The sequence below is a fragment of the Agelaius phoeniceus genome, chromosome 15 (genome assembly GCF_051311805.1).
Source record: "Agelaius phoeniceus isolate bAgePho1 chromosome 15, bAgePho1.hap1, whole genome shotgun sequence".
NCBI classification, from domain to species: Eukaryota; Metazoa; Chordata; class Aves; order Passeriformes; family Icteridae; genus Agelaius; species Agelaius phoeniceus.
In genome coordinates, this window is record NC_135279.1 from 12,245,264 (window position 1) to 12,272,578 (window position 27,315).

Sequence of the window (27,315 nt, forward strand, 5' to 3'; positions counted from 1 at the left end):
TGGGCGGGGCGGCGGCAGCTGATTGGCTGCTCGGCGCGCGCCGCGGCCGTTGGCCCCTTTGAATGCCGGGCCGCGGGGTCCCAGTGCTGTCATGGCCTCCGCGCGCGCGCCGCTCAGCCGCCCCCTGCACCGCGATGGCAGCGCTGGTACGTGAGAGGGGGTACGGTAGGAGCGGGGAGCCCTTCGGCGGGGACAGAAGGCCGGGACCGGCCTCAGGGCGTCCTTTCCTGCGTGCAGCAGCCCAGAGCGCGGTGCCTCAGAGCTCTCTGAGTTCTTACAGGGGTCCCCTTCTAAGGTAGAAGGTGCCGACTTCGTGCCTAGCCCCGGCATGCCGGATACAGCCGTGAACGGGTATAATGTCCATAGTAACTAAAGCGGTGCCAAGCCTTGCTGGCCTCTGGCTCTGTAGTACAGCGCTGTTAGAGGAGCATGCAGAGCTTGTCATGGCTGAGGCACTGCTAGCCAGAGCGTTTGCTGATTGTACGAGTCTCTCACAGTGAGATTTTGGCTGTTGATTTACCCTAGATGCGTTATCAGTCTCATCGAAGCTAGAAAACCCTGTTGTTTGCCTTCATTGTTCTCTGCTGTTCTGAAAATCTCGTTTTTAGCGCGTACTCCCCTGCAAGGATCCCGTAACACTAAGCCATCAGGTGGAGTGGGAAGTTTGCTGTCCTCTGAAGCATGCCAAGGGGTTAGGAAACAGAAGAGTAAGTAAAAATTGCACAGAACACAACGATAAGATATCTTGAGATGTTGCAATTGTTAGTGCTGTTACTGCTCTGCTGCTCAGAAATTGGTTTCTGTTGCAGAGACTCGCTGCCTGCCTTCCAGCTCAAAGGAGCAGCTGTAAAAACATCTATTGGAGTCTTCCAAAAATAGCTTTATATGGGACTTCTGCTAATTAGGGGGGGCCTCTGGAGGTCTAATAAACTACTTATTAACCTAGGGTTTAGAGATATTTTCATGCCTATTTAATATCTAAAGCATCCCTCAGTTCAAAACTGACATTATGGATCTGGATCATGGCAGGGAATCTTGGCAGAAGTGGAAATATCAAAGCTATCACCTGGTAGTCTCTTAACTTGGTCAAGTACCCAGATGAGCAATATTGAACTCACTGATTGCAATAAAAAAGTAGCTGGTATTGAGTTGTGAAGTTGATAGTCTAACAAACAGGTGGAATGTTGTCTTTTGTACATAATTAATCTCGTGTAGTTTTGTTGCATTTGCCTCACTGTGTATATGCACACCCTCTTCCTTCACCATTCCCTTCTACTTCCTTCTGCAGGTGAGACCAATCTGAGCAGTGAGAAGAGTGCACCCACCCCAGTAACTGCAAGGAGACTCACATCTCTTGGATCAACAGTAAGACTCTGCTGTGGTGTCTGTAGCTGTTACATCCCAGCTAAATCTCTGACTGCATAAACAATGCAGCCTCTTCATAGAACTGTCATTAATCTACCCAAGTGAACTGTGGAACATATTGTTTTATCTGTGCTCCTTAAGACCTAAGCAGGAAAAATGAAATTGCTGCATCCTTGGGACTAGAGAGCAGCTTGTTATTTTTGGTGTACACTCTTGTTCTTTTCCTCTTGCTCACCATGTAAGTATGGTGTGACTCCTTTTTAAGGAGATGGTGTTCCTGCTCTCAGGGGCTGGGCAAGTCAGAGTGTAAACCTGGTGGTGAAAGGAACAGGGTACTGCATGTACAGGTTCTGAATGTCCTATGCAGGCATATGGATTTCAAGATTAATAGCTTAATAGGCTGAAATGGTAGCCCTGATGTGCTAATTAGGTTCATGACTATTGATGATGTAGGATGAAATTCTGCAAATTCTTGTATTTAATTGTGTTCAGCTACTATGAAGTTAGATATTTCTAACACATCTCTCTTCCAAAGCCGGCTAATGGGATTGTGAAGGCTAAAAAAGATCTTCTCCTTATGAAAGAGAAAAAGAAACAGAAGGCACTGGAGAAGGAGGTATGAATCAATTGTGTGAGTGAAATCCTGTCATGTCTCCTCCCCCTTACAATAATGAAAAATACCAGCTGATAGAATTGGCCTGTTTTGCATCAGACAATGCACAAGTAGTTTACAAACAGCTCTGTGCAAAATCAAGATTATCAGATATTATGGGTGTACAAAGCTCATGGAATTGCTTTAATTCTGCTGATTGTGAATTACTCTTCTGTCAGTCTTCTCAAAAGCAGAACAAGGTCCTCTGTTGGCTACCCCAAAAAAGTTCTGTTTTATTGAGCAATCCCTAACTGAAATGTTTTGCTCACTAATTGTCATACTTTAATGCTGAAGAGGCACTCTAAACTGTATCAGTAGACTTCAGTGTGGTAATTGGTGCCTTGTGTCTCAAATGTCACATTCTGCCTTTTTGTCTCTCACAGCCAAAAAGGAAAGTTGGCTTCTGTTGCCTATTAAAGCTAAGACAATTCTAATTTTAACATTTTGTACTGGCTTGGAAGCATAAACTAAGTCAGATTAAATGTTCCCATTGTATGGTGTGTAATAATGGAGAATTGTGGTAATTGTGTTATTTCCTTCCTGTGAATGAGAGTTGCAGATACATATCCTCAATGAAAGTAAACACAGTTTGGATACCTGTGCCTGTGGTTTACTTGGCTAAACTAATGATAGTAGGAAATAAAGAAAATACCTCATGTTTTAGATTCGTGCATTAGTGAGAGAACGTGGAGAGCAGGACAAAAAACTTCGTGCTCTGGATGAAGATCTTGTAAAGATGGAAGCAAAGCTGAGTGCTGCAGTTCAGGAGAAAACCTCTCTTGCAGCAAATGTTGCATGCCTGAAGAAACAGCTGCTGGAGTTAACAAGAAGCAATGAGTTACTTAAGTCAAAGGTATTCAGACAAATAAGTGCATCTTTGCTTTGCCTTTGCTGTTCTTGAGCTTCCTGTGCAAGAGGAAGCTTTACTTGCTGATCAGCAGGTGTTTTGATGTAAGCCTGTCTGGTTTGGGATCTTGTGCCCTCCTGTCTAAACACAGAGGGGGAGGGGAACACTTGCAAAGGGTTATGTGAACAGCAATTCATTCAAAGGAATTACACTGAGTGGTTTCATCTTCTTTTTCTAACAAGCTGTCTGAAGATGGCGTGCAGAAGAAAATGAGCAGCTTGTGCATGGAGTTGATGAAGCTCAGAAACATGAGGGATGCCAAGGAAAAGGTATCACCATTTGTACAGGACAGTAATTCTGAGCTGCTCAGGAATAAAGCCAGTGATTCTCTGTTGAGCTTGAAGCTCTTGGTGGCTGTTGTTGTTTAACAAGTGGCTGATATCTTTACAGGGGGATACTTGGAATCACATTTAGCATAGTAGCTGGTTGCTACCATTAAACAGGAGTGATGGTTAAATTTTATTTCACCACTGTCTCCCACAATATCTTTTTATTTAGTAAATCCCATTTTAATGTTAATATGGTGTATTTTGTTTGGTTTTTTTCAGAGTGCATTGGCGAAGCAGGAAAACATGGAAATGAAGCTGCAAGAAGTGCAAAGGAATCTAGAGCATTCAAAAGGAAAAGTAGCACAGTTACAAGAAAAATTGTAAGTACTACAAAGGTAATTAGATGATATGATATCATGTGACTTGGTTGTGTTTCCATGACTATCCTTTGTAGTAACCACAATCAAGGCTGTCTCCCTACTGAGAAGGAGAAGACATTAGCAGTGTTTGGAATAAATACAGTGGAATGAAATTCAAACAACTGCTGTGGTTTGATAAATTTACCACTAGAAACATTGTTTCTCTAGTGTATCTAGCCATTTTTCAAAACACAAACTGTATCATGTCAAGCCTTTGTCTTCCAGTGTGGTATGGGTGGGGAGGGAAGACACATCTTAAGGAAAGAATTGTTGTTCAGGTGTGAGGAGGCCATTTGTATGGATGGGATATTTCTGGCCTTTAGACTACTAAGTCAGGAATAAGCAAGAATAGAAAAGTATTTAGAGCAGGAGCTGAAATCCTAATTCAGCAGGCATTTAGCTTGGATTTGATGAGCACATTGATGTTCTCCAGAGAAGTGCACTGAACAGCTATTGTGGTGCCTTCAGAGCTGCTTTGGTGCAGACACGTGCTCTGAAAGAAGGCAACTGCAGAATCTCTTGGTTTCAGCAGCTCTAGGTAGATGGAGTGGGTTCTATCTCAGCACTTTCTATTCTGCCCAAAAAATGTCATGTGCTGCACAGGAACAGTGCACTAACATGCAGCCTTTTGCTGAGGATGGTGACCTGGGATGAACTTCCAAGCCATGTTCAGTGTCAGGTTGGCACAATTGGCACTGCAGCACAGACTTGGCTGTGAAAATACACAAAGGGAATAATGCAGGTAGTGCAGGTCACCAAGGGAAGAGATGCTGATTTGCTAAAGCTGCATTATGTTAATGCATTATTATGTTTGTGGTTTATTGCTTGTGGCAAAATGTGGCTTAGCATCTTTACTACAATGAGAAGACGATGTGAAACAGGGATGAAAAAAGGGTACAATCACCTCTTAGGGCCAATATCAGTTTTTCAGCCAAACTGGGAGATGAAAACTATGTCTCTACTACTTAACTCTGGGGTTTTTTTTTAAATACATCTGTCATAAAAGCTGTCTGCTTTTAGGTCTGCTACTGAGAGAGAGAAAGTTGAAGAAAAGTCTGACACTGAAAAACTCTTGGAATATATTACAGAGCTCAGGTAACAACAAATTGTTTTCAGGAAGGCAGTTTTCCTCTTGAAAACCAACAGTCCTAAACATTTTCCTTTGTGTTGATGTGTAAGCTTACAAACAAAATTTAGTGGTAACAAGTGCCTGAATTTTCTTCTACAGCAGTGTTGCAGAAACAGCAGAGAAATACAAACTAGAAGTTGCCCAGATGGAGGAGACACTGAGTAAGAAAGACCAAGATATTGAGATCCTGAGGAATACCCTCAAAGCAAAAGAGGAAGAGTCATGTAAACTGATGAGAGAACTTAATGAGAGGTGTGAATTGCTTCAGAAAGAGAAAGGTGATTGTTAGTTCTTGTACACTGTTCCATATGTGGGATTGCTCACATGTCTTAAAGCACCTCAAATAGGTGTTTTCTAAAATGTCCATTTGGACTGGTTTGTTCTAAAAGAGAAGTCAAGTCTCTGAGCTCCAGCTAGAAACACCAAGGCATGTTTTTAACAGCAGGAAAATCACATGTGACTTCTTTTAAGTCTGAATTGGTGTGTCCATGGAGGGTGACTTGGGTGGATAATATACAGTGAAAATTGTAGGAGTGGCTTTAATCTGGAAGGTGAACACTAAGAAGATCTTGTTCCTTACTCTTCACTGAGAAGCAGTATAATATTGTGTGAATTCACTGCTAGCAGCTTGTTCACAGATTCACTGAGGTGTTGGCGATGTGGCAAGGATCCTTCTTCACCTCCTTACTCCTTCCCTCCCAACTCTAGCAACTCTGCAATCTGAGACAAGTACTCACTTTCTGTACCAGCTGCCTTCTGTGTGCTAGCTTGTGGAAGAAGCTTTGGGGAACTCATGGAGTTGCTTTTCCCTGCTCTTCTGGTGGAGGCTAATTGCTTGGTCCAAACACTCCTGCTGTTAAAATGATTGTAAAGTGGTTACCCTGAGCCAATTTTGAGGAGGTCCCAGATGGGTAATAGGTATGGATTTGTTTCCCTAATTAGGCAAGGGAAAAACCAAGATAGAATGCAAGTATTATGATGAATATGTTGTAGCTATTTGAAGATAGAACAAATTCCCTTTTCTATTGACCATTTTTCTATGCAGAGAAGGAGTCATCTGAGGCCAAAGAACAGTTCCTGAGTATGAATGCTGAAATAGAAGACCTGAAAAAAAAAATTGATTTGGTGGAACAAGAACACCAGAAACTGCTTCAGAAACATGAGGAGGTCATCTCTCAGCTGCAGCAAGAGAAGGTAAATACAGGCTATGAATTAGTCTAAAAATAGATTGTAATCCCAAGAACTGGCACTAAAAATTGTTGTTTGCACATGAGATGTGCATTCCACAGATTAGGTTATAATTAATATGGCCAAGTGGGTACTGTGGCCTGCTGAAGCTTGTGTGATCTAATAGGTCTAAGAACCATTCCTGGTGGGATGGGGGTTTTGGTTCTTCACATAGATTTGAAACTTAAACACTAAAAATTAACCCTGAACTACCCAGGAAGTACTGGTAGTTTTAAAATCTGTGGTATTCTGGCATGCAGGAGTCATCTGCATTAATGCAGCAGAAGTTACTAGAGTTTGAAGATGAAGTAACAAGTGAGAGACATCTGCTGGAACAAGAGCTGAATGGTACCATGAAGGAGCTGAATAAATTGCATGCAAAGGAAAAGAAAGCTGAAAAGTTGGTGAAGCGACTGGAACAAGAAATCAAATCTCAAGGTCTTGAACTGACACAGATGGAAGAAGAGTTGAAAGGGTTTGTGAAAGAAACTTTCTGATTCAAGCTTTGAAAGGAAAAATGTTAAATTAGTAGTCTAAGCAGAGCTTCTGAGCCCAGTTCAGGCTTTAGAGACCTGAGCAGATTTCAAGTTATTTCTTGGTGATTGTTGATTACTGATACTAATGAGATCTAATCACTAGCACTAGTAACTTGAGTCAGTATCAATAGTAATTTGAGTCAGTTTTACATTGTTGTAATTTAAAACAAAAAAGTCAGTTGGGATTTGCTTGAAAGGCTGGCGTTGTAGTGCTCTGACTTTGCTGTGCTGGATAAGATATGTGCATGTTGTATTGGCTATTTCTGTCCTGCAGAAGGTTATGACAAAAATATTTTCGAGCCAGTTGTTTCTTGTTTAAGTTTACTATTAGGTCTTCAGTCTATTCTATAGCTCCCTTGGAAAGTAAGGGGAGGGGGAAATCCTTAGCAATACCTGTTATGAAGAATGTGCTTCAGTATGTGAGAAGTTACTGGCTTGTCACAATTAATTTCTTGCTGCTGCTTCAAGCTTGCTGTAACTGATAGCAGCATTTGGGGATGTGTTCACACGTGCTTCTCTCCAGAGTGCAATGCTGAATTTTTATTGCAGGAAGAACACAGAGCTGGAGCAAATCAAGGCAATGCATAGCAGTGCTCTATTGAAAATCCAAGAAGAGCACAGCAGTACACTGCAGGAACTTGGCAAGATTACTGCTGACTTTGAAAGGTATTTAAGTTTTATTAATGTATAGGACAAGCATTATGTCTAAGATGACATTAAATGTACTGTTCATTTATGTGCCACATGTGAGTGTTGGTGTGGCATTGAGCAGAGGATTTTGTGATGGCATTTGGTGGCATTAAGATTTTATTTCTTGAGTACTAGGCTAGTATAGTGACACAGTATTGCTATCTAGTTCAAGAAGTTGGGTATTTCTTCTTCCAAACTGTAACCACTTGGAGGAGTTCAGTGGTCTTGAATCACAAAGAGATTTGTAACATGTGATGGTGTTCTTGGCACTGAAATATCTTGCAAAAAGACTTATATAGACTCAAAATTTGCACTGAATTGAAAGTAGTTTCCTACAGTTACTGCAATTCTTTTACCTTAAAATATTCAGGTATAGAAAGTATATAAAAAGTGATACTGTTATTACTAGGTATGTATCACCCATGAGGGATCCTGTGGGATCTTTGCCAATGCCAACTACGGACAGTAGGTGCTTTACTGTTTAAAATAAGTTTCAGAGGGATTAGGTCCTTTATGTTTTCAAAGACCTACAAAATATAGCAATATCTGTATCACAGAGTTTGTCATAGTGTTACTGCTCATGGCTTTAGGGAGCTGTGTTGTGGTTTCTTTCTTACCTTTGGATTTATCAGTGCCTGTACACTGCCATCTCTTCAGGTTATAAAATCTTTGATACATGCTAGCATAAGCTTGTATTGCTCTTGTAAGATGTGAACATTTCCATCTGTATTTTGCCTGAAGTAACAAGGTCTTTCTCATTGGTACTGTAATACCAGCTACAAGAAAACATCAGCTGAAGAAATTTGCAGTTTAAAACTGGAGAATTCCTCTCTGCGAGAAGAAGTTGCCAGCCTGAAAAAAGCAGGCCAAGAGAATCTGCAGTTGCTTCAAGAAGCAGAATGCACTAAAAACAAAGCAAATGAAGAGTATGCAAGGTACTACACAGACAGACTTATTCTTAAGCTAAAATGCAAACTGAGGCTTGCCTTTCTAACTAGAACCTCATGTGATGCTCTTAAAGGTCAGATCAGTATTTTGTGTGAACTGAAGTTTCTTGCTTTTCCCAGTGCAGAAGGTTGAAAATACTGAGAGACAAAGTTCATTAAGTTTATATGCATTAGAAAACTGGTCTGTCCAATCAGTTATTTTGACTCTTGTTTATACATAGAACATAGAGGAAAAGGAAAATACTTAAATGAAATATGTAGGAATATTGTCTGTTCCAGAAATATCAGTTACAGTGGCTGTTCTGCATATGAGATCCCCAGGGGTGACAAGCCAATACTTAATGCACAGCTCACTCTGTGCCACTCCAGTCTGAATGATGTCACCTCAAATTCTGCTCACAAGCACATGCCAATTAATCATCCATGAGATGCTGCACTGTGATGATATAAACTGAGGTCCTCTCTCTGCCTAATATGAGGCATCACAGTGCAGCTGATGAGAAACAACACCCAAGAAGTTGTGTTAGGCCGGTAGCTGAGGACATGGTTCTGACTGTCCAACAGCAATTTAATGATCCCTGTTCTGTATGCTTCTGTGCTGTTGAGATGCTGCCCTTTATTTTCTCCCACCTGCTTAATGTCTCTAGTTTTCATTAGAGCTGGTGAAAGAAAAACTGAAGAGCTGTTTCCTGGCTGCGGTGACAGGGAAGGGATGGAGCAAACAGCTGGGGCTGAAGAGGGGTCAGTGCTTTTAGGTGTAGGGTTTTTCAAGTCTTGCATACATCCACACTGAACAGTCTTGATTAGTTCCTGCTTGAGCAAATCTCTCTATGAAAAGCTTAACTACTAAACCATCCCTGCTAAAAGCTGTTGGCTTGAACAACCTTAAATGAGCAACATGATCTTTGCTTCAAAAGGACTGCTTGCATCCTTATAGGAAAAGGTAAAAATGTTGTTCATCTCAAACTTAATTGCCTTCTGTACTTCTGTTTTCTTTGTGGCACTTTTTATGCAAACCTTTATTTCAGTTCTACTGATAGCTTTTCAACCATGGTTACTTGTGGGTTTTAGATTTAGTGTAGTGGAAAAAAGTAAAAATCCAAGGCTCATTAAGCAATTATGGTATCTTCCTCAGGATGCTTTTAGAAGTCCAGACCAAGCTTGCACTAAAAGAAGCAGAAACAGAGAGAACAAAAGAGTCTTGCCTTGCACAAATGACTAAACTTCAGGAAAAACTTGAGGAGGAAACTCAAGATCTGAAAAGAGAACTTGAAGCAGAAAGATCAAGGTGACTTTCTCAAACTTAAACTGCATGTGATGGCACAGCCAAGTTTTGTTGGGAAGAAGTGCTTAGAGCTAACCAAGAACATAACAAAACTCTGCTTCTTGCATTTTAGGAAAACCATAAGTGAAGATGTGGCCTCTAGCTTAAAGAAAGAGATCCAGACCTGGCGTAAACTGTATGAAGATTTGCATAACAAAGTTAAGCCTTTCCAGGTGTGTTGTGAAGTAGCTGTTTGTTAGTATTTGTTGACATAAGACTTTTACACTTGGCTCAAGTTCTAGTCTTGGCAAGTAATAATGCTGCTTCCCATTCAAAGGCATTTATTCTTCAGTGGTTTCCTAAGTTCCTATCCAATGAGCCAGCTATTCCCTTTCCCAAACTAATCTTCCTTGGTAGATTTCAGTTCAGTAAAAAGTTATGCTTAGTTGAAAGGTTTTTAAAGTGTTCAAATGTATTTCAGCAACAACTAGATGCTTTTGAAGCAGAGAAGAATGCTCTCCTAGAGGAGCATGGGGCAGCCCAAGAACAACTGAATAAACTGAGTGATGCATATGCTAAACTACTTGGCCACCAGAACATGAAGCAAAAAATCAAGCATGTTATGAAGCTGAAGGAAGACAATGTCCACCTGAAGCAGGTTTGTGGAATGAAAAATTATAAATCTGCATGTTACTCATGTGCTTGATGCCTTTGTTAATTACTCTAAATCTTTATAGACTAGTCCTTCAAGCTACTTATTTCTTAGGTTTTAAATTCCCTGCACTAAACAGATTACAATAAACCCCCAGACTCCAGAAATGCCAAGAGTTTTATTTTTGACTGAATTTACAACATACAGAGGGATCAGCTGTACAAATAAGTACCTTTTACTCTTAGCTTGGTTGGCTTTTCTTACCTTTTTTTGGGATCCTAGACTTAATAAACTATCTGCTGAAAGTTTCAGACTGCCATACTGCTTGTTGGTGTTACACAGTACCTGTACATGCAGGTTTCTCTACACACCTGCATGTTTGGGTTGTGTTTTAATGCCACCAATAATTGTCTACATGTTTAGCATTAGGCAAAATGGCTCCCTCAGTAAATGATGCAGAATCTTCTCCTGTTCTTCATCTAACATGCAAGTCTTGTTTTGCCTAGGATGTGTCCAAGCTGCGTGCATTGCTGGCCAAGGAGAAGCAAACCAACAGGCAGCTTCAGGAGCAGCTGTGTGCAGTGCAGGGCATCAAGCGCTTCGATCCTTCCAAAGCTTTCCAGCATGACAGCAAGGAAAATATTCCTCCAAAAACACCTTTAAAAGAAGGTGAGTGTGAGATTGATGTAGCCTTTGTCCCTCTTAAGCTTAACCAAGGAAGGCATGAGTGTCTTGCATAGTCTGCTGCACCTGAGGGAGGTGAATGGCATCTCTTGTTCACAGCAGGTGTTGGAGGCTGCCATCAATGGGGCACTCCCAGGGTACTTTCTAGCCCAGATCCCTACAGCCTGGCAGGAATAGGTGCTGTGCCAGGTCAGACTGCAGAACCATTTTCCTTCTGCCACCAACTCACATGTTCTTGCTGGTGAGGTGACAGGAAGTGTCTCCTGCACAGGTGATGGGGTACAAGTGGCTCAGCCAGACCCCTTGGCACCCTGGTCCTTTAGCTGCTACCTGGCAGGACCTTACACCACTGAAGGTGTCAAAGTAAGGTGCATAAAGTCTGCAGGTAAATGTGGAGTGGAGGAACAGATGGAGAGAACATGGGAGAGCACCAAGGGAAGCAGAGTAGGGGAGGGAGTTTCATTATAGTGTCTGTTCCAGGGTCTGAAATCCTGGCTTGCCTGGGAGGTTCAGAGTGGGGCCTTCTGCCCCCCAGGAGACAAGAAATGACTTCATGTGGTGGGAGCAATAAGTGAAAAACTGAAACTTAGTAACGTTTTTCCATTGCAGGTAATAAAAACAAAATTTGAAGTCTTCTTGGCACCAAGAAAATAAATCACCCAAAAATTTGTGTGCTCCAGGAGACTTCAACAGACTGCTTCTCCAAGGTGAACTTGGATGCTGTATATAATGCAAATCAGTAGGAGCTCTAGAGAAATGATCTAAAATTATATATTTTTAGAAAAACTGTTCTACTGAGAAGCAACAGGTGACAGCATGTTCCTGATTCCTGTTAACATCCTTACAGGCATGAACTCTGGAAAGTGTTCCCTGTTGCACATTTTGGATATGCTGAGGCTGCTTAGTTAGGTTTTGAACAGAGAATTTTAAGCATTGCAGATTAAGATTACAAATGAAATCCAATTTCATGTGAGTTTTTTGTTTTTTATGTTTTTAATTTTTTTTTTATCTATCCAGTGTATACAATTCTATGTTAAATTAATTTTGCTGTTTATAGCTGCTTTGGTACCAATGGCAGCAATTCTGCCAAGGGGCCTTTTTACTTCTGTGGCCTACACACTATAGAGCTGAGTAGAAATGGCACTATACACTTAATTTTGCTATTTTACAGGGTCTGTATTCAGGATATGTGAACTTAAATCCTGGGGCTAGGTGTTGCAGCTGTTGATCTTCAGAAGAGCATTTTCAGGTCCAAGTCAAATTGACTCCATTTATCCAGAAGTTTGTGTCCTGTGACTAAGAGTAGTGTTTTAAGAGCAATGCTTATCCTCTTAAACTGCCATGAAATCTTTGTAGCCAGCTGCTGTAGTGATCAGTGCCATGGTGACAGGGAATAACAACAGAACTTCTCTCACTTGGGTGGGAGGACATCACAGAACTCACATGCATTGTACAGACTGGGACTTTGACAATGGGGAAAGAATCTGTTAAACTTCATTTAAAATGAGGAACATTTTGGCGCAATAAAAATTTGAAATTCAAGAATTTGTCCATTTCCTTTGCAAACCAGGTATAGAACCCGAACTTACATTACAGTGGGATTCATCTAATGTTCTTTTTTTCTAGTCTTGTCTTTGAAACAAAGCCCAGTGTCAGTCTTGCCTCAAAAATGACACATTCTCTAGTCTTAGGGAAATTATTTAGCTGAACTGTACTATACATAGAACCTGTAATTCTCTTATTTCTCTTAATACAAAAGCAAATACTGAATTCAAGTCAAAGGTGGACCTGTGTTTTTGTTATTGAGTGTCTGTGCAGCTCCCTTACACAGAGGTGCAGTACCCAAAGCTTAGCTGGTAGAATTTATTTGCATTTATGCTGACATCATGAGCTTACACAGATGTCATAATTCCTTGGAAATTATATACAAAAAATGCACATTAAGTCCAAGGAAAGAAGTTGCTAGATGTTTTCTCATAATGTCATCTTTGTGTATTTGCTGGATTACTTGATCCTTTGAAGATTGAGGATGAGGATTAGTTTCAGTGTTTTAATTAAGAGAGCACTTGGTATTCAGCCTGAAGTTTTGAGAGATTTTGATCAAGTTGCTAGAAGTATTTTATACTGGAGGTCTCTCCTTGTGGAGAAAAAAAATTAAGGTTTTCTTGTCTGAAGGGTGTAAATTGAGTAAAAAAAATTGTAGAGGAAACAGGCATTTGTCTGAATATTAATGCAAGGTTCCACCAAACTCAAAAACTCAAAACATAAAAATGGAGACAGTGATGTAAGGTACTTTTTTTTGACTGAAGGTACAAATATGCCAAGGGAAGCCAAGAATGGCAGGTGTCACAGGACTGGCCTTTTAGGGATCATACATCCTTGTTTGATACAGCTGCCATGAGCAGGCTTATACTGACAGAAAAAAAGACAAACTCCAGCAAATAATTCTGCTAGCATTACAGCAAGGGTGATCTTTGAGCTTTAAAACATTGATAAATCATAGATAGAGCAGAGTGGGGAGAGAAGCAAAGAGTGGAAGTCAAGGGGAAGTTGAGGGCTTTTAGTCACCTTCAGCCTAGGAGGCTTTTTTGCTTTCCTGCACTGTTAAATGAAGTAGTAAAAACTGAATTTGTAGCTGAATTGACATTAGTATTCACTTCAGGAATCCATTACTTTCATGTTCTGGAAGATTTTTTTTTAATTGAAAAATCCATGATTTAATGTAAATCTCTGATCATTGGTCTTGCTGTATGTATTGTAGCAAAGCTGGGCTGTGCTCAGTTGAAATGTAACATGAAGAGCTCCTGGAATTGTCAACCTGCCTGACCTAATTAGAGCCCTCCTCCTGTTTGCCATAAAAGACAAACTGTATAACACTCAGTGCCAGTGCTTTGAGGGCATCTCATGCACACAATGGCTGTGCTTGCTCATGCTGCCTGTTATGAGGTAAAAATTTCAGCTCATACTGAGCTGCTTAAATGGTACCACTGGGAGCAGACCAAAAGCTTAACAGGAATCAGAGCCACACGTGATGCAGGGCTTGGATGTGTGTTTGGGTTCCAAAGGTCAGCAGAGCCAGTGCTGCTCTCAGTCCATGTGCTCTCTGCAGGCACAGCAGACAAAGGGGCAAGTGCACAGTTGAGCTGCAATGGTTTCCCAGGCTGCTAATTCCCTGTGTGCTTTGGCAGTGCCTGCAATGCTGCTGGAAATGGAGCAGGTACGGCTCTGCAGATTTGCATTAACAGGTTGCTACCACACTTGGGTTACAAAATCAAGGGAAAAACAAATGGGAAGGAGAGAGGGAGACTTAATTATGCTGTAGTCTCTGTGAATTACAGCCTGAAATGTTAATGTAATGAGTGGTCCATTTAATCACCCAGGGATGCATAATGCTTAAGTGACTGTGATCTAGACAACAATACAATTCTTACTGTAAAATCACTGTGCTTCCCAAAGTAGATGTAACAATAATAAAGAATTTGAAAGTATAGGCAGAAAACTACAGAACTTGAGGTAAATATTTGAGGAAAAAATAGATTCTATTATATAATGAAGATACAAAAGCTGCATATAATTTAACTTAATCTAGTGACAAAGATGGTAAGATCTTTTAAGGCTGATCGATGATTGTAGCTTAAGATTTCAGTGTTCATACTTTTGCTATTTTTCTCTTGCTCGGAGCCCAGAAGACAAAATTTTTATTTCTCTGTCATGGTTTTTGTTAATCTGCACAGGGAGCTCTTCCAAGATGTGCTGGGGGGAGATGGTGTGACATCAGGTGCAGTGGGAGTTCTTGCCTCCATGCTACTAAACAGTTTGGTGTTTCTTTGTAGTTCCTTCTTATTTCAAGTTATGAGTTACTGATATTCTGATATTTTGAAATAGAATTCTAAGGTTAATGGAAAGAAATTAAATGTCAATAGTTTGTTACAGGGGGAAAAAGGGCATCTGTATTCCATGAAGGCAGAAACTGGCTGAAGTGGTTTAATTTTTTTTAGGTATATACAGATTTTTGTCCTTTAAATGTTAGTTATTTTTCATAAAGGTAATTTACAATATTCTGTAAGATTCTAGGATGATTCTATTAAATTTTGGTAGACTTTTCTGGTTTTCTTCCTTGAGTACCACCAAACAAAACTCTTCTAATTAAGTCAAGTTGCAGTAAATCCATTGGCATAGATACAAGTGTGAAGTAGCTACAGTAAGTTCTGGCCGATAATTTTTATGCATGTACTGATCTTCAGTTCTCTTACTAAAAAAAATCTTGCTGGGCACAGTCTTTGCCTGTGTGGGTCAGAAATGGTACAGTAACACTTTGTATACAGTATCCTGTTACCTTCAAAACTTTATATTGAAAAAGAAATCAAAGCTGTCACCTTGTAAGCATGTAAGGATACATTCAGGATCAGTACTGTAAGCTGGGATTGCTCTCTCAAAAACAACTTCTCTGTGGGACTTACCAGTTGCTTTTATATCCAACTTTGAATAAAAGTGATTGAAAATGCTTCTTTTTCTCCACTCTAAAACGAGGAATTAAGTAATTTATAGTGAATATATAAATTCACTATAAATGACTGAGCTATATCCAGGATCATATGCTATTTTGGTCTAATTCTGAAGTTTTTTACAAATGCGAACTCCCAATAGAAAATTCACAGTTTGAATAGGGGAAGTGTGGTGAGATGTTCAAAGGCAGCGCCAGACGTGCTCGGTGCAGTGGCTTTTGGCACTGTTTAGAGCACCATGAACACGAGAAGCGGAGCGGCCCTGCAGGTAAGGCGGCCACCGGGCACATGGAACCCCTGCCGTCCTTCTGCCCCGAGGCCAGCAGCGTTCGGTGCCCGTGGCGTGTTGCCGTGGCTGTACCGTGGGGCGGTGCGGGGCTGGCTGCGGCCACTGACGGCCCCGCGGTCCCTGACAGCCCCATTCTCGCTGGCAGCTCCCCTTGTCCCTCACAGTCCCCCCGGCCCCGCCGCTGCCCCGCCCGCCCCGTGCGGGGCCTCCCTGTCCCGCGGGGCCGCTCCTGCCCCTTTAAATGCCCGTGCTGGCCCCGCCCCCTCCGGCGCGCCCCGGCCAATCAGCGCGCGGCAGCGGGAGGCGCGTGCGTGGGGCGCGCGGCGCGGCGAGGGCGCCCCCCTGTGGCTCAGCCCGGGCGCGGAGCCTCAGTCGCGCAGCGCCGGGAGCCGCGGGCGCGGAGCGGCCCCAGGCCCGGCCCGGCCCCGCCATGGTGGGCCGGGAGAAGGAGCTCCGGATCCGCTTCGCGCCGGGACGCTGCGAGCTCGTGGAGGTGAGGGCGGAGGGGCCAGCAGCCCGCCCCGTGCGGCTGTGCCGCTGTGCAGCGCGGGGCCGGGCGGGCAGGCCCGGAGCGCTGACGCGTTCGCGGCGGGGCTGGGCCCGGGGCTGCGGCCGGAGGGGCCGCGGGTACCTGAGAACCCCGGCTGGGAGCGGCCGCGGGCTCCGGGGCTTGGGTCGGTTTGTATCCGCACGGCCCCGCGGAATGGCCAGCGGGACGCTGCTCTCGGCAGCCCGCGGCGCTCGGGGGTCGCGGCGCCGCTCTCGGCGGGCCCGAGGCGCGGGGGAAGGCTCGGAGATAGAGACCGAGTGCGGTGGTTCCACAGAGGATTCATTCCTCGGGGAGGCGCGGCCGTGCCCGCTGTCCCGGGCGGGGCCGTGGTGAGCCACAGGTGAACGTGAGCTGCCGCAGCAATGAGGGTTGGGCGTGGAGGGAGCGGCACAACAACTTCTGGCAAGGCCAGTGCAGGTTCACCTGTCAGTGCGAGCCTTCGGAAAGCCCCAGGCTCTGTCTTTTGCTTTCTGCGGCTGCAGGGCATGTCAGAGCTGCGAGCTCAGTCTCACGTTCCCTTCCCTGTACTGACTTGGATCTGGATCTCATCGGATTGTGTTGCGAATCTTTTACACCAGTGGCTTCCGGGTTTTGGTGGCCATTCCTTAAAATTGGTGTTTTCAGTTCATCATGATTTTCTAAATAAAAATATAAAGCTTAAAAAGCTTTATAATAAATTTCAAAACTATCTGTTTCTGGTTTTCAGCTTTGAAATGCATCATGTGTTGTTCTTTTTATAAAATATACTGTTACTTTATATTTTGGTAGTGTCTGCAAAGTGATCTGATGTCTCATAAATGCTGTTTTTAAGTCTGATAATGCTGTGACTTGTTTATGTGAATTGAGACTTCTAAACACAATACTTTTTTGTTCTTGGTTAATATCAGATTACAATAAATGGGATGGTTCATTATAAACCTCAGAATTGCCTGTTTTGGTAGTGTTAGAGGACCATAGGAAGGCTGCTGCAGCTAGGTGATGTCCTGTGAAGGTGCAAGGCAGCATACAGGGAAAGAGTTCATCTGTTTAGGTTCTGTATCACCAAAATGTTAAAACTTCTGGCAAGAAGAAGTTCAAACTGGTAATTAGTTGGTGTTGGATAGATAAGAACCACCTATCATTTGTTTGCTCTTTCAGAAACAAGTGATAGGAATAAATTAGTCTGGCAGACAATAGCAGTAGCATGCAAGCTGTGCTTGGTGAAAGCTGTGTTTGTGTCCAGTTCATGCTGTGCTGCTGATGTAACATCCTCTTCACAATATGTAAAATAAACAAACTTAGATGAATGAGGTTCTAAAACATCAGGTTTTGCAAATGACACTTGGTTTTGGGTTGGTCACTTCCTACTTACTGAAGATACTCAGTGATCTTTTGATGTTTTTAGAGAACCTTTTGACTTTGTTCTGCAGCAAGTGTTGGATGCTTATTAGTGAGCACCTCTGGCTGTGGACCTCTGATAATAGATCCTGTGACACTTTATGCAGACTTTGCTAAGAGAAGTGGTACAGAAGAAAATAGTAGCTGCAGGTTCTCACTCATGTTGTTCAGAGAAGCCTGGGTAGCCTTAGAAATGGTAAACCACCTGTGTTCTCAGGTAACATTTAAGGATAAAAGTAACTTTTTGAAATGTCACTTGCTGTAGTCTGTCCTTTTCAGGCAACTATCCAGATGTAAATTATTAATTTTCATCTAGTACTAATGGGAATAAATCAGCCTTCATCTGGAGATTTAGAGTTGAGAAAAATTCCTGCCCTGTGCTGGGAACTTGGAACAATTGTTTTGGGTAGGCTGTTTCCATCGTGCCCTCTACCCTTATGGAACAAAAGCTTTGTAACTTCACAGGTGAAAGACAGTGAGTGGGAGTGATTGCTGTGGCTTCCTGTGCTGCAGTCAGAAAGTACCAGTGTGGTACAATGCTTAGAAATTACAGGGCTGTTGAGACTGCATAGCAGAAAGCATTCTATCATGTACAGAATTATAGTCATTTGTCACAAATTGTCCTTTGGTCAGGAAATCAGAGATCTGTGGGTTCTGCACACAAAGTTTTTTTCTGCACAGGCATGGTAAAGATATGCTTTCATTTTTGTTTTTAGCAGGTGGTTTTTGGTTTATTCATGGCAGATACCGAAGGAAAGCATTAAAGGGAAATAAAGATTGTAGAAAACAGACAGGGATCTTGTGTTTGCTGTCTTGAAAAGCTGATGTTCTAGCGAGAGGTGGGATGAAGTTCATGTGTGCTGATGTTCACAGCTGTCCCAAGTACCAAAGTGTGCAGGAGCTCAAGTACAGCTTTAGTCTGTTGTATAGATTGAGAGCTGAAATTGTCAAATTGCTTCCAGGTGCATTTTGTAAAATTGACAGGAGATCCTTATCTTGGTTTTACTTACTATTAGACTATTGTGTTGAATAACAGTGGATTACTCTTCTATTTGATAATAAAATTCAAGATTTTAATTACTGCAGTAAGTTACATTGTATTGCTGCAGCTTTTACCAGGCACAGCCTATCCAGAGTTATTTGCTGTAGGATTTGGACCCTATGTGTTACATCTTTTGGGTCTGTTTTCTAAAGAAGTTAGTTCTCTCCTTTCAGATTGCAGAAAGTTATCAGCTTTTGAATGAACTTAAAATTCTGTCTTCACTAGTGGTTTGGATTGTTGGAGAAGTAAATGAGTTTCTCACTGAAGTTTTGTTTTCATTACCTATGAGTATGTGGTTCAATAGTTCAGTGGCTGCAGTCCTCCCAGATGTTGGTGTTGAATGAGGCACTCCAAAAGACTCAGGAGAATCTTTTTAATACAGTAGCCTTTGACTGTAGTTTTGCATACTTTTAAAGAAAAAAACAGTACAAAATTACAGTAGAAACAAAACTTTTCCTGTTGCTATTTCCCTAGGAAGATGTTGACATTCCCAGTAGGCGAGTTTTGATCACCGGTGCTACGGGACTTCTTGGCAGGGCTGTGTTTAAAGAATTCAATGAAAACAATTGGAACGCAGTTGGTTGTGGATACAGGAGAGCTCAGCCCAGGTTTGAACATGTTAATCTTCTGGACTCTATTGCAGTTCATGACATTATCCATGATTTTCAGGTGAGTTTCTGGAGTGTAAAGTGGATGGGAGGGGTACTTTATGTGTGCAGTGGTCAGCTGGTAGTGCTGCTGAGTTCTGGGCTGTGAGTGGGGCTGGTGCTTTGGCAGAGCTCTGACAAAGGTGTGTGTTCTGCCCCACCCAGGGCTGAGGTTTGCTCTGTGGGTACAGACAGTTCTGCCTTTGCTGTGCTCACCACAGGCAGGCTGCAGGCACAGCTGTACCTGCAGCACACTGCACAGGAAAAGATACTTTTGAGTTATTGACACAGTCATTGTCAATATGCAGTTCTGGAGAAGTGGAGGAGTATTTAAATACAACAGCAGTAACTCTGTGTAGTGTGCAGTGTTCACTGCTTTTTCAGTCTGAGTGCCAAGAGGAATATATAAAACCTGAAATACATGATCCAGGGTGTCATTCTATAAAATAATAATTATTATCTTAATAATCTGCAAAAATCAAGTAAGCCATGTGTAAATAGCTTACCTAAAAATTTTTAGTACTCTTGCGTGTATGAGAATATATATTATATAATAATAATATATATTCTCATACACACAAGGTTATATATATATTTAATATAATAATAATATATATTTTACTATACAGAGTTAGAAAAGAAAAAAATCCCCACAACTTCCAAACTGCTGCAAGATTGAAGCTACTGAAGACCATAATTTCACTATTAATGACAAATGTATTTCTTATCTTGAAGTACCATGGTTTTATTGTGAAAAGATACTAAGGAAAAGGTGTTCCTCAGAATGCCAGAATTAAAAATAACAATTTTTATTACTTAGAGTTAGGGTGCAACTGCCATCTTTTGACATGTTGGTTGTTTAAAATTAGTCTTTAATTTCCAGCCTCATGTTATAGTGCACTGTGCTGCTGAGAGAAGGCCAGATGTTGTAGAAGGTCAACCAGATGCTGCTTCTCAGCTCAATGTGGCTGCTTCAGCAAACTTAGCAAAGGAGGCAGGTAAGGAGATCATCTCATGGATTTGGTGTCTGGTTCAAATCCTGCATCTGTTTATACAGGGACATCAGTGCCAACAGTGCAAGTGTTGATGTCACTTCTGCCATCAGTGTGCTCTTGATCTGTTTTCCATAAGAGTAGTGTGCACAGCTCTGTGAAGGATCAGGGAACAGACAAAGCAGCAGGAATGAATGTGCATGGAGGATGAGATCCTTGGGAGATTTAAGTGTCTATTGGGATTTCCAAGAAGGCATGAATTAATATAAATTATCTATGAACATTTCTTCCTAGCTGGAGTTAGAGCATTTCTGATCTACATTAGCACAGACTATGTATTTGATGGAACAAGCCCTCCATATAAAGAGACTGATGTGCCAAATCCCCTGAATTTCTATGGTAAAACCAAACTGGAGGGTGAAAAGGCAGTTCTGGAAAACAATGAAGGTAAGACACTCAATGCAGGCTTTCTATTTTTGCTCACTTCTGTATTAGTTTAGTAGGCTCTTAAATCAATGATGAAGTTGCAAAACCATGGAAACGAGTACCAGAGAAGAACATGATTAGGGGTTGGTCTCCTTGCTCATGAGCAATTCCTCTTGCTTATACCTTGACTAAAGCTTTTATTTCTTACCTGTTCCAATCTTCATTCATGTTATTTATCCCTTCCTGATGGACATTCATAAGCCTTTGTCTACTGTGAATCTGCTGTTCCTAAGGAAAGATGAAATACTTTACTCAATATATAGCTGCAGTAATTATGAGGATGCATTACAAGTGTTATTAATGTATGTTTACTTAAAGGGAAAACCAGACTTGGGGTTCAGTAATAATACAGCTCAAATCAACACAGAGCCTTATTATTCTTTGGGTTTTGCTCTATTGTGCATACCAACAGGCCTCCCATTTTGGTTTACACACATCATATTCCTACTTGTAACAAAAGGTTTAATAACATATTTATGGTTTTAAGCAACCAGATTTATAAAATTTGTTTACGTCTTTTCTTAATGAAAATTTGGCACATGAAATACACAGACATAATTTTTAATGTTCTACTTAAGGGAAAAGAGCATGTTCTCTTTAATTTAAAATTTAATTTTTGTATAAAAGAGAGATTTGGCTGTTTCCAGGTAGTGTGCTCTCAATGTCCAATTACAGATTATAAGGAAAGAAGCACTTGTATTTTATCAAAAAATCTGAAGAAAGTAATCTCAGTACACATGCAGAACAGGCTTCTGATACTCACACTGTAGTTCTGTGCTTCCCAACCAGAGAACCAAGCTATTGATGAATTAGTGTGATGGTCTTCCAGTAAGTAAACATATGCTGTGTGTGATGGATTTGGCATTATTAGTAATAAAGAAACTTTGCTAAAAATAATACTTTTGATAGGAAAAGTCTAATTTAAGTAAAAATAAATTTAAATGACAAGTTATTCACTCCACCTCTAGATTAAATACCATCTCTGAATTTGATTGTGATGCTGTTTGCTCCCTGTTCTACATTGGCAGTGAAGATAAGACTTCACCAAAGCCAGGGATGTGTGGGTATCCTGCTGGAGCCTTCCCCCAGCCCAGCACTGCAGTTTGGTTTTGTAACCTTTTGGAGCAGGATCTGTCAGGCAGCAGTGGGATGCAGCAGTGGAGTGTGGAGTGGTGATGAGTAAAGGGTTTGAAAAGATGAGTTCTCTTGATTCCTACAAATACAAGTATTTTCCATGTTCTGGTGTTTCAACCACTAATTTACTGATACAGAGTAGGTGGAATTCCATTGGTCAGATCTGTAGCTGTGTGAAGAACTGCCCTATCCATTTCTGTTGTAAAATGCAAAAATCTCCAGTCAATGGTTTTAACATTTTTTAAAAGATACTTTACTTTGGTTAGAAGGGGATACATACTTATAAATATATATGTGTATGTATAAAGTCATGCTTATAGAACTACAAATTGTCAGGAGGTCCTCAGAGCTGTTAGTCATGAGGCTGATCCTCTCCACATCCGAGAGAACTGAGAACAACAGCAAGGCAGTTGTCTTCTCAAGAAATGAATATTTTTAAAGCAATTTAAAAATAGATGTTTCAACCAGTATTTAAAGAGAAGAGTATATCTGCTGAGTGACCAAGAAACTGCATCTAGAGCAGCAGGAAATCAGTGTCCTGTTGGGTTTTCTATTTGTTTTTCTTGTCTAAGTACTTATTCTGGTTTACTTCTCTGTGAGAATAATTTCTGTGTTAGCTTTTTCTGTTTGTCTCTCCAATAGCTGTAGCATTTTCCTCCAAGTGTATTAAGAATGGCAATGTGTTGATGACTTCAGCTTCTAATTTCAGGTCAAATGTTTTTGTTTTCTCTTTCAGCAAAACTATTTTTAAGTAATTTGTCATAGCCTTGGATTTCTCCTCAGAGGCTTTTTGAATCTTCATGACAGAGATAGACTAGTATGATGTATTCCATCATAAAATATGCTTCTCTTTGCATTTTGTAAATTTTTCAAATCACTGTCCTGGAATCTAACATTGTTTACTATTGTGTTCTGTGAACCTGTTCCTTATTTGTCAAGCTTTTCATTTATTTCAAGGTTCATGGTTGTTTTTTTTTTTTCTGGTGAATAATATCCTCCTTTTTACAGGAGGCTTCTGCATGATGGGTGAAAAAATCTTTGTAATTTATGCATAAATATGATCACCTGGGATTGGTGGGAATTTTTCTCCTTTGCTCTTACCCAGAGGGGAGTGCTGGAGAAACTGCTTAGAGTAGTTGGGTTTTTTAATTTTTAACTTTTGTTCTAACCCACACAGGCATCTTTATGTAATAAATGAAAACTTGTTAACTTTCTGGAAATCAATGGCATAAATGAAAATAAATAATAATAATACAGTAATTTCTATAATCTTAGTGTTTATAAACTGGTTTGGATATAAATTAAAATTATATTCTGTGAGCTAACATACTGCTTGCATTTTATTTGTGATTTGTAGCTGCTTAATCAGCATATTTCTTAACACTTCCCCTTTTCAGATTGTGCTGCAACATTGGTACCCACTCATGATCTAAAATATTCTTTCTTTTAGACACTGCAGTACTTAGGATTCCTGTCTTGTATGGAGAGGTGGAAAGACTGGAGGAAAGTGCTGTGACAGTTATGTTTGATAAAGTGCAGTTCAGTAATAAATCTGCCAACATGGACCACTGGCAACAGAGATTTCCTACCAATGTCAAGGATGTAGCAGCTGTTTGCAGACAACTAGCAGAGAAGAGAATGTTGGTAAGAATGGCAAGAAATCAGCCTCTGCAAGGTGAAAACAGTAGGAATTGTCAGCTTTGCTTCTGAACAACTGAGAACTGCACATCACTTGGATTATTGGCATTGCTGGAATGCTGGGAGGGAGGAAGGAACTGGCTGTAATATTACAGGATCTGTGCATGACTGTGATGGTATTGTGGTCTTCAGAACAAAAGTGGTTCAAGAGATTGGACAGAACCTTCTGAAAACTGTCTTGTGTCTGTCTCCTGGTATAGAGGAGAGAATTAGAAATGCCAACTTACTCTGATATGCCATTTACAAATTTCTAGTTTGAACTAAAAAACCCATGTGGTTGAATGTAATTCTCAAAGATGCCCTTGTTTATTGTATTAACTACACTGAAGTGGCCAAACAATGCCCCTGGACTAGAGTAAATACTAGAATAAATAGAATAAATAGAGTAAATACAAATACTTCCTTGTATTTGTTCATTACAGCACCTTCAGATTACAATCTTTGCAAGGTAACAGAACCAAACAACAAACAGCCACCTTTATGGTTTTCACACAGTAACTTTGAAAACATGGACTGGACTTGTACAGGGTTTGCAGTTTAACATTCAGAATGTGTGTGATGCCTTTTGCCTTTGTTTTTGAGTAAGTGAACACCACAGAACAGCTGAGTTCCTCCCCCCCCCAGCTCTTTGACCTTGCTTGGTTGGTGGCAGCTCCTTTCCCTCCTGTTCATTCTCCAGGACACAAACTGTCTGTGAAGTCAGGTCAGATAGAAGTAACACCATTTTCCAGTCTCAGGTCCTGGTCAAGTGTTGTCTGAAAGGGTAAAGATGTTTCTAGAACACCACTGAGGTGCTGTAAGATGCCTTTTGAGATAGGGTCTTGCTGGATGCTAATTCTGCACAGTTCTTGCCCAGGAATTAGCCTGAGGGCCAGCTCACTGCTTCCTTTCATCTGTGTTTCCTCGTTCTTCTCTAGGACCCATCAATAAAAGGAACCTTTCACTGGTCTGGCAATGAACAGATGACTAAGTATGAGATGGCCTGTGCAATTGCAGATGCTTTCAACCTTCCCAGCAGCCACTTGAGACCAGTAAGTGATGTGGTGTTGGACCTGTGGCAGGCAGATGTGCCTGATCATTGCAAGTAGCAGGTCTCCCACTGACTGTAGAAGTTCAGCTTCCCCTTCAGGACAGGCTGTGCATGTCCAGCACAGCAACTCTGTAGCTGAGGGGACTGGCTGGTATCAAGCTCAGGAAAAAAACACCTGCTTTGACCTGCTGAATTAGGAAAATTATGCAGTCAGTCACTAGTTTATAATGTAGTGGTATTTCTGCAGAACAGTTCCCCTTAGTCACAAGCAAATCTGTACTTTTATGTTAGATTGATAGAACCTTAACTTGAAGATAGGGCTCTGTAAAAGTTGAGCAATGTCCGGATTTATTTCTGAGTATATGCACTTAAGAACTGCAAATTATTTTTGCTTTGCTTAAAACACTTGTCCTACAGTTTTATTGACATTTCAGACTACACTTGAAGACATACTGGTAATGTGATGGGCATATGACATGTCAGAGGATTCTGCCTATGTACAAAATAAATTCTAAGGATTCTGAATTGGTGAACACTGGAACTGCAATGTGACTTGGAAGAGATGGAAGAAGAACAATGGAGAACACTTAGTCTTAATTTTTTCTGCTCAATTATATTTCTCTTCAACACATGGTTGTCTTCATATTGATCAAGACATGGTTCTGTTTACATTCTGGACTATTCCTTACCTTGTGATGATAATTGCAGAGTGAAAATAGGAATAAAATGTGGAAAGCCACAAATAGGAGCCGTAAAGAGAGTGAGAAAAAGGTGCCTTAAGACAGTTCACATGGCCTGGTGGGTTGAAATAAATTTAACTATATAACAAGCAAATAGCAAAAAAATCGAAACCATAGAAACCCCCAGAAAATAGAAAGGAGTGAGACAACCATACCTATATAGAAAGCTGTGAAGAACAAAGTTCTAATGTGCATGTACAAGCATTTTTCTGTCACTTCTGTTTACTTACTGGTGTGGATTTTGTTTTTGTCTCCTGTGCCTGTTTTTAGATTACTGACAGTCCAGTTGTGGGTGCTCTTCGTCCCAGGAACGCTCAGCTGGACTGCTCCAAGTTGGAGATGCTGGGGATAGGTCAGAGAACACCATTTCGAGCTGGCATCAGAGAATCACTTTGGCCTTTCCTTGTTGACAAGAGATGGAGACAGACAGTCTTCCATTAGTTTGTAACTTTTTTAGTAAAAGTATGGTATGTGGCACTTTTTTAAAAGAAAAAAAAATAGTTTTGTATGAGTGTTCTTAAATCGTGACATTTATGAGCTTTCATTTAATTGGGTAAACAAGTGGTCTTGCACTAGTGAAACTTAGCCTAAAATGTTCAGTGACAAAAACTGAGCCTATTTGATGTCATGGATTTTTTCCTTCCATTTATACCAGTCTAACTTGATATCTGTTCTTGGTGGGTTGAGGTTCTTAGTAATGAGTACTGTGTGATGCTAAGAATGACTCAGATCACTTGCTGACTTAGTTTTGGCTGAAATGTTGCTGATGCTTAAGGTCTGTGCCATTGTTGTATATACCATTTCTCTTCATTAAAGACATGGTCAGTTACTTTATCACCAAAAATCTGAGGTTTTTGTTTTTAATTTCTGAAGATGGTGTTCTTAGGGAGTTAAGCTGAGGTAGGAATCCTTAAATGTTTGTTTTGCTTGAGCTCTGATCAAAATGTTTTTTAAAAAAGTGAAACTTTATTTTTGCAATTATCAAGTGTACTTTTTATGCTTGAAATATTTTCAGAATGTTCTGTACATTGAATGCCTGCAGCTTTGTATTTGTACAGTAAGTTGTATGCATTTGTTTTCATGGTGACTTATTAAAGCTAGGGGAGGGTGGGGCAACCAATAGTTTTGAACTGGGGTTTTTTTGGGTAGGGGATTGGAGTTGAAGGATTTTTTTTTTCTGGGTGGTTGTTTGTTTTTTGTATGAAAGCACAAAATATCTTCATCCTTCCCTTCCCTTTTTGGGGACAGCATTTGCGACTTGTTAAATTAATGGAAGATGTTTGTTAGTCAGTACATGGGAGATGGACAGGAAAGTGTTCAATAATTTGCAGCACTGCAGCAGCTTTTGCAGACTGTCAGACCTGGCACTGCAGTAGTCTAATACAAGACAGTCTTTAAAGCTGGACTCAGTAGCCAGGTAACGTGGAGGAAGAACATTGTAAGGCTTTGCTTTGTTTTGAAGTTGTAGAATCAACAATATCAATGTTCTGATACTGCTAGCAGATTATCAGTAAAGCTAGTAAAAGGTCCAATTGGATGGTCATTTGTTTTTCTGAGGCTGAAATGAAGGGGGAGGGAAAGATGTTCAGATTTATTTTTTTTCTTTAAGTGTGTGGGGGAGGCACATGCAAAAATAGACCAATTGAAGGTCTTGTAAGGGTGAGCTTTACATTCAGTCATTTCATTTCAACTGGCATATGCTAAGCAATCATAATCCCAATCTGTTTTAGTCTGAAGTCCTGATACACACATGGTAACCTATCTCCAAAATGACAATAAATATATATTGCCAGCATGAGAAACAGTTGTTGATTCTTTCTTTACCATCAGAATTTGTATATCTGAATCAGAAATGTTTGCAATTCTTCTTCAACCTGTGTGCCCTTTCAGCATTGGATTTTTTTCCTTCTTTAATTCAGTAATTATTTCCAGACTTGGATTAGATTGGATCAGTTTCTCTGTCAGTATCACTGCCTTGGAGATGTGATATATGTACACACCAAAGATGCAGAAGGTGTTGAAAATGTGAGCCCTGAAACATCTTGGGCCTCAGGGCTGGATCAGGAAGATTCTATGTCTGTTTC

The 27,315-nt window shown here is 40.9% G+C and overlaps 2 protein-coding genes across 2 annotated transcripts; both read left to right on the forward strand.

The window, feature by feature from the left end:
- The first annotated feature begins 4 nt into the window (after positions 1 to 4).
- Positions 5 to 12,179, forward strand: HMMR (hyaluronan mediated motility receptor). The gene is made up of 18 exons (XM_054643005.2): positions 5 to 146; positions 609 to 707; positions 1,289 to 1,365; positions 1,901 to 1,981; positions 2,682 to 2,870; positions 3,107 to 3,193; positions 3,473 to 3,573; positions 4,633 to 4,707; positions 4,841 to 5,019; positions 5,787 to 5,935; positions 6,229 to 6,443; positions 7,054 to 7,170; positions 7,971 to 8,129; positions 9,277 to 9,429; positions 9,539 to 9,638; positions 9,887 to 10,063; positions 10,564 to 10,726; positions 11,351 to 12,179. The coding sequence occupies exons 1-18, from the start codon at positions 92 to 94 to the stop codon at positions 11,368 to 11,370; spliced, it is 2,196 nt and encodes a 731-aa protein (XP_054498980.2). The 5' UTR covers positions 5 to 91; the 3' UTR covers positions 11,371 to 12,179.
- Positions 12,180 to 15,861: 3,682 nt separating this feature from the next.
- Positions 15,862 to 27,033, forward strand: MAT2B (methionine adenosyltransferase 2 non-catalytic beta subunit). The gene is made up of 7 exons (XM_054642670.2): positions 15,862 to 16,028; positions 18,979 to 19,173; positions 20,035 to 20,149; positions 20,438 to 20,590; positions 23,214 to 23,407; positions 24,379 to 24,492; positions 25,502 to 27,033. Exons 1-7 carry the CDS (start codon positions 15,966 to 15,968, stop codon positions 25,670 to 25,672), a joined length of 1,005 nt encoding a protein of 334 aa, XP_054498645.1. The 5' UTR covers positions 15,862 to 15,965; the 3' UTR covers positions 25,673 to 27,033.
- The last annotated feature ends 282 nt before the right edge of the window (positions 27,034 to 27,315 follow it).